General features: G+C 49.2%; 2 protein-coding genes across 2 annotated transcripts; both read left to right on the plus strand.

Moving 5' to 3' along the window:
• Positions 1 to 3,113: 3,113 nt before the first annotated feature.
• Positions 3,114 to 6,983, plus strand: NKX2-6 (NK2 homeobox 6). The gene is made up of 2 exons (XM_015883008.3): positions 3,114 to 4,173; positions 5,841 to 6,983. The coding sequence occupies exons 1-2, from the start codon at positions 4,062 to 4,064 to the stop codon at positions 6,308 to 6,310; spliced, it is 582 nt and encodes a 193-aa protein (XP_015738494.2). The 5' UTR covers positions 3,114 to 4,061; the 3' UTR covers positions 6,311 to 6,983.
• A 439-nt stretch (positions 6,984 to 7,422) lies between these two features.
• On the plus strand, positions 7,423 to 11,519 carry NKX3-1 (NK3 homeobox 1). The gene is made up of 2 exons (XM_015883010.3): positions 7,423 to 8,043; positions 9,523 to 11,519. Exons 1-2 carry the CDS (start codon positions 7,830 to 7,832, stop codon positions 9,894 to 9,896), a joined length of 588 nt encoding a protein of 195 aa, XP_015738496.2. The 5' UTR covers positions 7,423 to 7,829; the 3' UTR covers positions 9,897 to 11,519.
• Positions 11,520 to 13,463: the final 1,944 nt, after the last annotated feature.

Genomic DNA, 13,463 nt, shown 5'->3' on the forward strand with positions numbered 1-13,463 from the left:
TCTCCAAACCCACCCCAAAATCCATGGTTCTCTTTGCTTTTCCTCCCTAGGAGGTTCTGCTGTGTGTTCAGCTGCACCTCCAGCCCCCATTAATGCTGGCAGCACTCTAAAGATAGATCCGAGCAGAGATTATCGGCCCAAGTGGTATTAATAGGAGGCAGCTGCTCTTTAAAGAGGCTTTTAAATAATGTAAAGAAACTTTTGGTCATATTTTTAAAAGCCTTTTAAGTGAGCTGAGCCCTCAGAAGTTGGCCCAATGGGGTGGTTTTTTTTGGTGGGGGGAAGGGAAATCTATGGGGCATTGAAGGATCCATCCCACAACTTGGCCCCATTGCTTTCCCCAGGCCACAGAAATGGGAAAAGCAAAATTAAACACAGTGAAACTGCTTTGGGAAGCATCACTCTAAAGGATCTGCAGCATCCCTGGTCCTCTGCATCCAGATGGAGGAGCTTCCAATGTGCACAATCCATAGGGAGACACTTCCTTGTGGCAGCCTTTGTGCTGGAGATTGGAAGGAGTCATGGCTGATCACCATCAGAAACAATTCAAAAGGGATCACAAAGAGGATTCCAAGTGGGAGAGCACCGAGCAGCTGCTTTGCAGGGATTCACCCATTCCCAGAGCAGTAGGAAGTTGCTCACAGCCACTTTGTGTGCTTTAAGGGTGGGTAGGGCGACAAAGAGGAAGTCTCTGACATGTAGTAGCTGATAATGCATGATGCATTTCCCTCTCTGCCCTGTGAATTACACGAAGCAGAGTTTCACTTCAGCGTTGTCATTACAGGTGACATCAGAGAGAGAATTAAGCAATTCTCCTTCGTTTTAGTTGCTTTTTTGGCTCTCTTCTGGATCGAAATAAATATCTCCAGTTACCAAAACAGGGAAAAATAAACCACCCTACAAACCAAACACATGGGATGAACCTCTTGGTTGTTCCAAAGCAGAGAGCAAACCCCAATAACAAACACTTGTGCAACACCCAACTATGGCATTGGGAGCAATGGAAATGCATGGGGTAAATGCATACCACAGGTCTATAAGTGAGGATGAAGAGATTTGAGTATCGAGGAGATAAAACAGAGAGGTTTTGTATCATGGATAAGAAATGGATGGAGATCATCCCAGCATCCCACCTGAACTCCAGCAAGCTGTGGGGACATGCATATTTTTTCCCATTTCTTCCCATTTTTCCCCATTTTTTCCCCACTTTTCCCATCTTCTCCCATTTCTCCCCATCTTCCCCTATTTTTTTCCTATTTTTTCCCCATTTTCCCTATTTTTCCCCATTTCTCCCCTTTCTTTTCCCCATTTTCCCTATTTTTCCCCATTTCTCCCCTTTCTTTTCCCCATTTTCCCTGTTTTCCCCCATTTTTTCCCCCCATTTTCCCCACTTTTTTGTCCTTTTGCTGCAGGCTCTACCCGAGCTCTCTCCACCACAGCTCTTGTGCCATCTGCCGACTGAAGGCTGCCTGCAACAAGCAGCTCTGCTCACACCCAGCACTGCCTCCTGCAGCTCCCATGCCTCCTTCCCTCCTTGCATTGCATTGCATTGCATTTGCAATCGTCCTCATGAACTTAATCACAGCAAAGATGAGAAAGCCCCGCTCTCTGCTCATTCCCCAAGCACTGAAAATGTCATTTTTGGAGGGTTGTGGGGGAGAAGAGGGGGCTTTGAATCCCTCCCATCCAGCCACACACCGAATTATTCATGCCAACTCCAAAAAGTCCCGTTTAAATATAACTCTCAGCTCGGAGAAGGGCAGCACGCTGCTACCCATCATCAATCAGTGCTTTTATCTTCTGAGTGCGGAGCAGTGATTCCTAAACCCCTTCAGCCTCATTCCCTATGGGGAAAGGAACACTGGGATGTTGGGTTGGGGAAAGGGGGGAGGAATTATTGCCCTACTTTCCCTTCGTTTCTCAGTGCTGAGCTCTTGCAAGGCTGGAGCTGCATCTCTCCAGCGGCCAAGCAGAGGGCACTGCTGCCCTAAAGTTCGGGCAACGCTGCTCCAGGGCTCTGGGAACTCATCCGTCTGCGTAATCGCTCTGATTTCAACAGGTTACCCCCCAAAATCCGGTAGGAATAGATAAAGGGTGGTGATGAGAAGCAGCCCGTCAGACCCTGAGTGGTGGTCCCGTGGAGAAGCAGAGAAGCTCCGGTTTGGCTCAGCAGGTGAATAATTGACTAATATTGGGGCTGGAAGGAGATAAATAGAGGGCATTTAGCCCTGCACCCCTCCTGCCTTCATTTCACTACCTGGCACTGCCCAGCTGTGGTTTCAGCCCACTGAAAAGCCTTCTGCAGTTTCATCCTCACAATGCTTTGAGTGCAGACCCTCCTGCCTCATTCAGTGCCACATTTCCAGACCCTCAAATGCTCCAGCAGCACAACAGCACCTCAATGAGCTCGATGAGAACACCAGAAAGCAGAAATCACACGAGAAACCTCCATAGGAACCCAGTTCAGATGAGCCAGAAGGATTCTCCTCCTGATTCCACTTAACCTAGTTAAAACAAAAGGCAATACCAATATCCCCTTGTGTGGATGCAATGAAATTAGCCCTTTCAGCATGGAATGGGATGAGGAGCACAGATCCTGCCCTGCAATAAGCTCCATTTTCCTTTCTGCTCCCCCAGCCCAGCAGCCCTGAGAGCACCCCCAGCCAAATGCCATCAATCTCTGCTGGGTGCCATCCTGAGGGGCTGATAAAGGTGCTCACCCCAATTCCTTCCTGCTCATCTCACTCTCAGCCAACCATTTTACCTTGGCGCCGGCTGACATCAACAAGGCAAGGTGTAATGTTACTGCCTGTTTGCTCTGCCTGTTGCTGTTATTCGGGTCCCATTTAGACGTGGCAATGAGCGCAGTGGGGCTAAGGCTCCTTGGGTTAAAGGGGATTGAGCAGCCGTAAACCTGGGTTGTGGGTACCATGGGTAGGACAATCTGGGGATATACCCAGCAAGAGGAGCTTTAATTGGTTTAAATGGTTTAGAGTGGTCATAGGCATGGATTGATGGTTGCACTGGATGATCTTAGTCATCTTTCTAACCTTAATGATTCCATGATTCTATGAAATGGGCTGCAACATTTGGGATGCAAGCGAACAAAAAAAGGGGGGTATTTATCACCATCAAATCCTCACTTGAAGGTGAGCCCCAATCCATCCAGTCCATATAATTCCTTTGTGTTGGGAAATAGAGCAGTGTTGGGGCTGTCCCACAGTGATGGATGCACACCAGGCTCTGAATGAGGGATGGAACAAACCCATGTGTTACACAGAGCTGAGGACGAACCCATGGCACCTCTCTCTCCCCAGCTCACTATAGTTATTTTCTCTCATGTTCCAGCCCTGAATTGGGGCTGTTCTTTGTTCAGCCCCTCTAAACAGTCGGGTTTGGGTGTGGGAGATACCAGCCCAACCCAGCCACCCTCTCTGTCAGGGCTATCAGCAAACACCAGCCCCTGGAATTTTAATTGAAAGAGTCGGACGCCCAGATAAGGCCCAGCATCACCCCATTGCCACACAGGGAAGGGTTTGGCCCATTGGTCAATATGGGGCTGCTCATGTTGTACCCATTGCAAGGCTGCCAGCCCAGTCCCATTGGGGCAGCACTGGAATGGACTGGGAGGCACTGGGGCTATGCATGGGAATTTGGCTGTGGTTGAGGCTCACACAACATCCCCTCCCTTCACTGCCAGCAGGATCGAGGTGGTCTGCACTCCCACCGCCTTATCAGCCCTTATCTCCCAGAGCCGCTCGCTAATGTGACCTTAATGGAGCTCAAATCGCCTCGATTTGTTTTATTGCAGCTCTGCCTCCTCCTCACTTCCCCTTGTTTTGGAAATACAGAGGGGAAGGGGGCTGGCTCCTACCCTTCCCATCCAGCTGAGTGGGGGGTGTAAGAAGGGACTATAGGGGGGCCCAGCTTGGGGTAGATCATCCTGACCCCCCTCCCAAAGGTTCGACCCGCCCTCCTTTAACCCCCCCCCCCCTACATCGGGACCCCCAGGTAGAGCCGCAGCAACAGGGCAGGGAGCTCACACCGATCCCCCCCGGAGGATGCTGCCCACCCCTTTCTCCGTCGAAGATATCCTCAGCTTGGAGCAAAGCAGCGCTCCCGGAGCCCCCAGGGTCCGCTGCAGCCCCTCCGGGGAGGAAGAACCGCCGTCGGGTGAGTTGGACCCCCGAACCCCCCCGGGACCTCCGGAACCAACAAACTGAAGGCAGCGGAACCTCAGCCCCGACGACGCTCGATGCAGCCGCTGGGGGAAAACGGAGTTTTCCGCCTTTCTGATATATTATACTCCCCCTCACCCCCCACCCCCGATTTTTTTTCCCCCTTTCTTTCTACCTTCTTTATTCCCCCCCTTTTTTCCCCTTTTTTTTCCCCTTCCCTTCTTTTCTCCCTCTTTTTTTTTTTTTTCTTTTCTTTTTTTTTCTCCCTCTTTTCCCGTTTTTTTCCCCTCCCTTTATTCCCCCTTCGATTTTCTTTCGGGTTTTCCCCACCCACCACCCACACAGAGAGGGGGCACAAAGAAGCCCCATCTCCATCCCTTTCCGTGTGGGGTGGGGGGGGCGTAAGCACCCTTTTCTCCCCTCTCCCTGCCCCGTTCCCCCATTGCAGTGTCGCCCCCGGACCCTCACATGCCCAAACCCACCCGAACCCCCCCGGATGGGCAACGCTTGGGTTTACCCAGCCTAACAATCCCAATTCGGAGTGGCTTGTGCTGATTCAACGCTTTATTTCGATGCGCTCCTAATTGTCCCTACGGGGAGAAAGGGAAAACCACACTAAGTGACCCCATCCAGCCTCCCCCTCCGTCCTGTGCTATTCGAAGTCGGCTGAGAGCTCCAGGGAGGGGCATCAGATGAGGACCCCCGTTTTCTTCTGTCTAAATCGGGCAAGGATTCCTTTGCTCGTGTTTCCTTAAAGCCCGGCGGCTGAGAAATGGAATTAACGGGAAAACCATTAAGAGCGGAGCTCGAGCACTGGGAGGCACTGGGATGTGTCGGCAGAGAGATGGGGAAGGGGGGGACATCCAGGGGAGGGCTCCGGAGCCTTCCAACACCCCATTTACCCATAGCCCCCCCACACCTCCCAAAACCATAATATGGTGTCCAAGGGATCCCAGTGCATCTCGCCAGCAGCGAGCAATCACTGCACAGCAATCACTGAGCAGCACAATAATAACAGCAACAGCAATAATAATACCAAGCAAACCACCTCAATTGCAACTTCTTTTAGATCTTTGAGGTTTTCTTCCTCCATTCCCAGCTTCTTCTTGCTTACATTTGGAGAGCCACGATGTTGGGGTGCTGGAGGTGAAGGCTGTGTGCGGGTATTTCTATCCCTGTGGGTGCTTCCATGCCCATGGGTAAGATGTGGGTAAGAGGATTTGAGGTTTGGGGTGCACTGTCCTACAGCAAACTCACATCCCCTGTGTCTCTCTGGGCTGTGGCTGCTGTGGGTGCAGCACCCATTGGTAAGAAAGCCAGAAATGAGGCATTACCCCAAATCCATGCAACAGATCCCCAAAATAAAGAGCTTTTTTTTTCCCCCTTGAATTTCCACTAAACATCATAGGGAAGAGTTATCCCAAGGGGCCCCATTCCCAATTTAATTCCCTCTTTAGAAACTCATAGGACTAGGTTGGAGTCTCTTTGGGTTTTTGGGGCCCCATTCCCAATTTAATTCCCTCTTTAGAAACTCACAGGACGAGGTTGGGTTCTCTTTGGGTTTTTGGGGCCCCATTCCCAATTTATTTCCTCGTGTCATGGTTTTATTTGCAGCAGGACCATGCTGGGATCTCACTTTGCTTCGGTCTTTTCCCTCTGCAGGACAATGTCTGCTCTCCCAGCCCTTGCAATCAGACCAGCAGCAAAGTGATCCCTGCCACCACCCCAAACAACCGCAGAGGCGCAAACCTCGTGTTTTGTTCTCCCAAACTCAGGTGTTGGAATTGGAACGGCGATTCAAGCAGCAGAAATACCTCTCTGCTCTGGAAAGGGAACACTTGGCCAACGTCCTCCAGCTCACATCCACTCAGGTGAAAATCTGGTTCCAGAATCGACGTTATAAATGCAAAAGGCAGCGGCAGGATAGATCCCTAGAGATGGCCACCTACCCACTGCCACCACGTAGAGTAGCTGTTCCAGTGCTGGTTAGAGATGGCAAGCCTTGTTTTGGGGGTTCCCAACCCCACCTGGTTCCTTATGGGCTCACTGTCAGCCCCTACTCCTATAGCACCTACTATGGTGCCTATGGGGTAAACTATGGGGTGGGATATACTGGGGTGCTCACACCGTGAGCTTGGGCTCAGCACCAGTTGGGATGTGGCCCAGGAAAGGAATGGGGACATCCAAAGCCGTAATGGACAGCAGGATGTGGCACATCCATCCTCACCATCCAGCCCAAGGAAAGGAACTTTTGGTGCTGAGGATTTGGGGACCCCAGTGCCAGGGACATTTATTTATTAGGACATAATCATGGAGCCCATCCCACCCCATAGGGATGCCCCTGTGGGATGCATAGGGATCAGATGCTGCTTTTCTTGCTAAGGGAACAGGGTCTATGCACACCACTGTGCCTTTGCTTTTCCATGAGCATTCTATTTAAGGCTTTGAGTTCTTCTCATCTTTTGGGATATTCGTATTTCTTAATGACTTACAGGCACAGCCCAAATTAGAAACTGCCCACCTCAAAATGAGGCAGATCTCTTCCCACAAAACCCACATCAGCCAAAATGTAATGCAATAAATGGCCATGAGGGGGTCCCTGGAGCTGAAAAACCCCAAACCAATGCTTTTGGACCAGTGTTATGGGTTATTCTGCAGTCAGCATTGAAAGGAAAAGAGGACATTGAGGACAGACCTATGGACAGATGAGTTGAGCACATGGGCAGCTCCAACATCAAAGAGATTTATGGTCCAGCTGCAGGAAAATGCAATGAGCATCACTGGAATAAAAGGACTTGCTGGAAAGTGGGATATTGCCTAAATTTCAGGTGGTTCTCAGGTTTCATTCATGTGTTTTCAAATGAAAAGATGCATGTTCTGCAATATCACACCATCATGTCATAGAACAACCCATGTTGGAAGGGACCCACGCAGCTCATTGAGAATGCAATATAATAACATATAACCTCATGACACAATATTCTGCAAACCTATTGAGTTTTTGTTCTTGAGCTTATTGCTCTGTTGTTTGCGTGTTTGGTTGTTTGTTTTAATTACTCTGAGCATTACCATCATTATATTGATTTCACATCAGTATTGCTCTGCAACTCATGGTCTACAACAGTGGGGAATCAGTCTGGGGTTTGGGGTTGATTTCACCCCCACTGGGGTCTGCATTCCCCATTGAGCTCTAGGGATTGCCCTGGATATAAATCACATCCAGAAGTGCAGCATTCAGATCATCATCCCACTGAGATTAGGGTCGGGATGCAAAAGGTGCTCTGCTCACCCACAGCACCCATCCAAAGTGGCACCATCATATCCTAACAACCCTATTTTGACACCTCCCAAACCCTGCTTTTACCCCAAAAAGATGAACTCCCTTTGTGTATCTTGCTCTTAGAATTAAGAGGAGAATAAAAGCCATGGGGTTACCCCAGCAGGGTTCAATGGGGATGGGTGTCCTGAGCAAGGCAGCAGAAGGGATTTGCTGTGCTTAAGCAGAAATCCTGCAATGCTGGGACACCAGCAAAGGGTGTAGACACGTCCCAGTCTCCAATCAGGCCCTGGAGGTTTGGCCATGGGCCCAATAAATGCTGAGCTGGAGGGTGGGGAGGCACTGAGCCTGCAGGCAGCTGGAGGAGGAAGAGGATGAGCACTGGGGTGCTGAGCCCTGGGGGGCACAGAGCCTCCAGCAGCCCCCAACAGACCTCATCCAGACCTCGGACGTCCTTCCTCATCCAGGACATCCTATGGGATGGGGTTGAAAGGGGGGCACAGATGGATCAAGGTGGGATACCAGAGGATGGAGAGCAACAGGATGGCCCTGGAGCGTCCCCAGCACAGCCCCACGATGTGAATGAAGGTAAGGGGAGGGTGTTGTGGGATACTTACCCTTAGAGCAGGATGAGGGTTCAGCTTTGAATTCCTCCGACCTAAACAACCCATGCATACCCAAGTTACTCAGGCTTCAAATGCAAGCAGCATTGAGAGCAACAGCAACTGCATGCAAAGCTTTCTGCAGGCAATTCAGCTAACTCAAAGTACAGGAGCTGCCTCCAACTTTGGTTATTAAAAAGCCTAGAGGATGCATTTCTGCAATAGCAAGCTTAAGATTCCTTTTAATGCAAATGCAGCCCTTGGTGCAGCTGTTGGGTGCTGCTGCTGCTGCTGTACTTACAGTGCATTGATTGCAGCTCACTGCTGCACTTGCTGCTTGTTTTCCTGCATGCTCAGCACCAGCTGCAATGCTTTGCTCCTGCCTGTTGTACTGCAGACTATGTGTATATGCTGGTTCTCAGCACCAGTTGCAACGCTCTGCTCCTGCCTATTGCATTGCATATAATGCGTGTTATGCACGACAGCCTTACCCCTATAGAAACAACCCCAGCAGCACCTCCTTTTAGCATGCAGTGGCTAAACCTGCAGAAGCAGCGTGCTGCAAATCGCATGCAATTGCATTAAAACTCAGATGCAGCGCAGCTTTGAGCTGTGCAATGGGAGCAGCTGAGCTGCAACATCCAATAAGCAAAGCTGAGCTTGCTAAGAGAGACCTTGCCAGGGGAATCTGGGCTCTCTGTGTCGCTTCTGTTAATAGAAGCTCCTATATAAAAGTGAATAAAGGGCTGGAGAGGTTTGCACAGCTTACAGGTGATGCTGTAAAAATCCCAATGGCACCTTGTATGCAACAGCAGAGCCTCGAGATGTCACCAGCAATGAAAAATGGCCCTTTTGGGGGTTGCTTTTTCCTTGTAGGAGCTAAAAGAGGGGGGTGTATGGGAGAAAATAGCTCCCATGAATGACGTTAAGTCTATCAAGCAGAGAGTTCACTGTGTTGGAGGATCTCCAGGGTGGTGGGGATGTTTTGCTCTATAGGAAGGGGTAGGAAAGGGGAAAAATAAGTAGGGAAATCAGAGGTTTGGGTGATGGGAAAATGAGAAAACAAGTGATTTGGGCGATGAAAACAGTGGAAATAAGTGATGTGGGTGATGAAAAGCAAGGAGAAAACGTGATTTGTGAATATTTTGCTCTGTGGAAGTGAATGGAAAAGGAGAAATGTGAGAAATGACAGAACAAATGACTTGGGTGATGAAAATGGAGGAAACAAATGATTTGGGTGAGCAAAAGTAAGGAGATGAGGGGTTTGGGCAACTAGAAAGCAAGGAGGAAAGTGGCTCCTGAATGCTTCACTCTATGGGGAGGATAAGAAAGAAAGAAGTGAGGAAATGGGCAGTCTGGATGGTGAAAATACTGAGAAAAGAAGCGATTTGGGTGATGAAAACCCAAATAACCCAGCGGTTGGGGCAGTTCTCAGTGTGTGATGCTCAGCCCTCTCCCCTTACAGATGCTGATAACCCCCCATGCAGCCATGATCCACCCCAGAAGGTGCTGCCCAGACCCCCCCGGCCAGCAAAGCGCTCGCGGGCAGCCTTCACCCACAGCCAAGTGTTGGAGCTGGAGAGGAACTTCAGCCGCCAGAAGTACCTGTCAGCCCCTGAACGTGCCCACCTGGCCCAGAACCTGCAGCTGAGTGAGACACAGGTGAAGATCTGGTTCCAGAACCGCCGCTACAAGACCAAGAGGAGAGCGGGGGGCTCCAGCCTGGAGGTTGGGACCACTCATAAAGCATCCATTCTACCCCCAGCCCCACTGCTGGCCCTGCATGGGGCTGCTCGCTGCCTGCCCTGCCTCTGTTACTGGAGCCCTGCTGTGTGGTGAGAGCTGTGCATGGTGTGTTTTTTAGCCCACCCCCCTCATGCCATGGTGCCCTTGGCCATGTTGATTCAGAGATGTCGACTTCGAGTGTGCAGTTCCAGCCTCTGTCATCACGAGAATTTTAGCCAAAGAAATCAGAAATGATCAAAAATTAAAGATCCAGATTATAATTATTATTACTATTATTATTGCTATTATTATTATTACTATTATCAATAATAAATCCCCAAAGCTTTTACTAGGCTCAATCTGCAGCAAAGAATCCCAAGCGATGCTCAGCACCCTCTCATTGCATCACCACCCTTTCTCAGTGCCAGGCTTTTAGCCAGAGAAACAAAAGGCCCTACAAACTAAACATCCCCAAAGCTTCTAACAGCACCTGCAGTGATCCAACATGGCACTACTTTGGGGGCAGAAAGCAAGATATGATGAGTGCCTGTAAAAACACAATCCCCCATCCATCCCTCTGCTTATACCCCCAATTCTTTGCCCCCCATCACCGATTGGGTGAAGCACAACAGCTCACCCCATACACCAGCTGTTTCATCTCAAAAAATATCGCATTTCCACCTGCAATCCATCAATTGCAAATTTCCCCCAAGGATTCCATATGTGTTGGGTTTAGGGGGCATTCAGCCCCACATTGCTGCAAGCAACAAAGCCCCATAGGTTCCCATTAAGCACAGAGCTGCTGTTGGTGCTGCCTGATGCCACCAATGCCATTGAAGAGAGGGAATCCGTGCCAACAGGTGCTGGGAATGGGAACAATAGAGCAGTGACAGACGGGTTTTGCATATCCGGGTGCTGGAACACTCGCATATAGTCTGGTTAAAATAGCAGCAGCTCAAAGAGTTCAACTTTTACAAACCTCCCCAGGGCCAAGGCTGAAGGGTGACAATTCTGCTTGCAAAGCTCGCTCACAGACGTAGCAAATGCAAAGCTATGGGGTAGGAGGATGGGGCAGGGAATGTGCAAAGCAAACTGTTGCGGTGGATACTCAATTGCTAATGCCATAAAAGCTGTTGGCTCTGCTTGGAGGACAGCGGTCTAAAGTATCCCAAAGACACTCCTATCTGCAGATAGCACTTTCTCCCAGCTCTCTGGCAATGTGTTGCAATGTGGCTCCTGCACAGCCCTGCTCTTATCCACTTTGCTTGGAACAAAGGAGTCCTTGTGCTCCTCCAGGGGAGGACATCCTGCAGAATCCACCCTGGGATGCTGCTGAATGCAGGGATACAATGTTTGCACCCATAGAAAGGATGGGATGGGGATGGCACCGCATTCTTTGCGCAGCGAAAAGTTCTACTGTTGCGCTGGGAGGGACCAAATTAACCCCATTTGTCATAGATGGGAAAATTAGATTTCAACTCAACTTCTTGAATGTTTTTTTGGGGAGAAACTTTGTCCTTTTTGTGCCATTGCTTTCCCCCCCCCCCCCCCCCCCACTTGTTGTTTCAGCCCCTTAAAACATCCCTTTGTTGCTTAAACACTCAAATACTCCATACTTAACTTTGCTGATAAAGCCCAATGCAGATAGTTGCTATTTTTTTGTACATATATTTTGATACTGTTTTATCCAATGCATGTTGTCCTCTGGAATAAAGAGCTCAGAACCTTTGTTAAGAACGAGCTGCCTCAGTTAGTTCCTTGCTCTTTGGTTTGGGTTTTTTTCACTAGTTTCTATTTCTGCCATGAAATCACCACCATCTTCTCCAACAAGTATCTACTGTGAATGTTGCACCAACGTCACCATTAGCAAATCACTGCTCATCACTGTTCCTATATCCCCAGCACCAAGCACTGCTGCATCACTCACCCATTATCCCATTAACTGCCATCCATCATAAGCATGATACTCTTCCCCCAGAAGGAAGAGCGAATCATGTTCTTATCACCCCCAATCTTCCTGCAATCCCACAGTTTAACCTCAGTCACCGTGGCCTCCAAATGTTGGTCCTAAAGTTCCCAGAGCCCTGCTCCCAGGTTTGCTTTCTGCCCTAAAAGCCCAAAGCAATGCCGAGGAGATGCCCAAGTCCTGCAGTTGGGCTTTCTCCTTTCTTAGCACAAACTATAGGAATCATAGAATCATTAAGGTTGGAAAGGATCACTAAGGTCACCAGCTCCAACCATCAGCCCACCCCCTCCACTCCCATAGAACCATATGATTGTTAAGGTTGAAAAAGACCTCTAAGATCATCCCCAAACCTAACCCCAAACCAACCCCACCATGCCCCCAAGTGCCTCATCATTTTCTAAACCCCTCCAGGGACAATGACTCCCTAAAACGCCCCTGCTACAACTTAAGGCCATCACCTCTCATCTTATAGGGCTGTAACGATGACCAAACAACCCAAGATTGTCCAAGCACCAACCCCAAGGGGAACACCATGGCAGGTTTCCTGGTGATAACCGACCCCTTTATTCATAGTGAAAAGGAAAATCCCACCCAACCAATGAAGGCATGGAGTTTTAATTAGCCCTTACAAAACAAAACTCCTGTTTTTGCGTGGCCAGAAACAGAAAGCATCATTTAACATCTGTCAATTAGCATCACGCTCCGCCGCGAACGTATCCGTCAAGATTAAACACCGCCTAATGCTGACATAACATTTTCACTCGCTTGTGCCAAATCATTTATTAAAGCTTACCAAAAAAAAAAGGAAAAAAAAAAAAAAAAAAAGAAAAGAAACAGGGCTGCCTTTGGATAATGTAACTGTTGACTAACATTTGCATGCAATAAACCACATTCTTGGCAAGAACACGTCGGGATTGTGGCCAACAAAAATCTTTGTCTTGACCTACGCAACGTTTGCAAAGCAGAGCAGTGGGAATGGGTTTGCTGCAAGGAGCTGTGAGCAGGGGATGCAGAATGCAGCAACACCCAAAGTGGTGTCAGAGCAGCATCCCCCAGTTTCGGTACCCAATTATGGAGAAGGTGCTTTGGAAGGGAAAACAGCAAATCTTTTGGGTAGTGTGATGCTTCCCAAGGAGAGAGGTGAGCAAATGCACAAAGCACCAGGATTTAGAGCTCTTCAAAACCCTTGAGGATATTCAATATTTACTATTCTGACACTGGATGCTCTTGTCATCCAAGGAAACACTTGATCTCTTTCTAATCCCACTCTGCAGTAAGGATATCTCTTGGAGGGCACAAGGCAGACCATGCTAAGAGCTGCCCCAAGGCAGCTGCCGCAGGCCAAGCCATTATTGCCACCACAACATGGGAAATGTTGGTTCTGCCTGCCCTGGGGAAATGAGAACTGCTAATCACTGCGACCTGTGAGTTTTGGCCGTAGCAATGGGATTTCAGCTTGCCCAGAGGGATGGTCCATGCATGGTCTATATGTGGTCCATGCACCTTGCAGGGATCCAGGTGAGTGATGGAGGCATAGGAAGAATTGAGCAGATTTTCACCACAGTGAAAAACCAAGAAGGAGAGAAAATGAAAACAAATATATGGGTTTTTTTCTGCTTTTTTAGAGCCCTTTGAGACGTGGCAGAACACAGCTCTCCAGACTGGCTCCCATGGCATTCCTGTGCAAACCTCCTTTATTGTCTTCCACAAAAAGG

The sequence above is a fragment of the Coturnix japonica genome, chromosome 10 (genome assembly GCF_054131305.1).
Source record: "Coturnix japonica strain WE chromosome 10, WE-NBRP24, whole genome shotgun sequence".
Taxonomy (NCBI): Eukaryota; Metazoa; Chordata; class Aves; order Galliformes; family Phasianidae; genus Coturnix; species Coturnix japonica.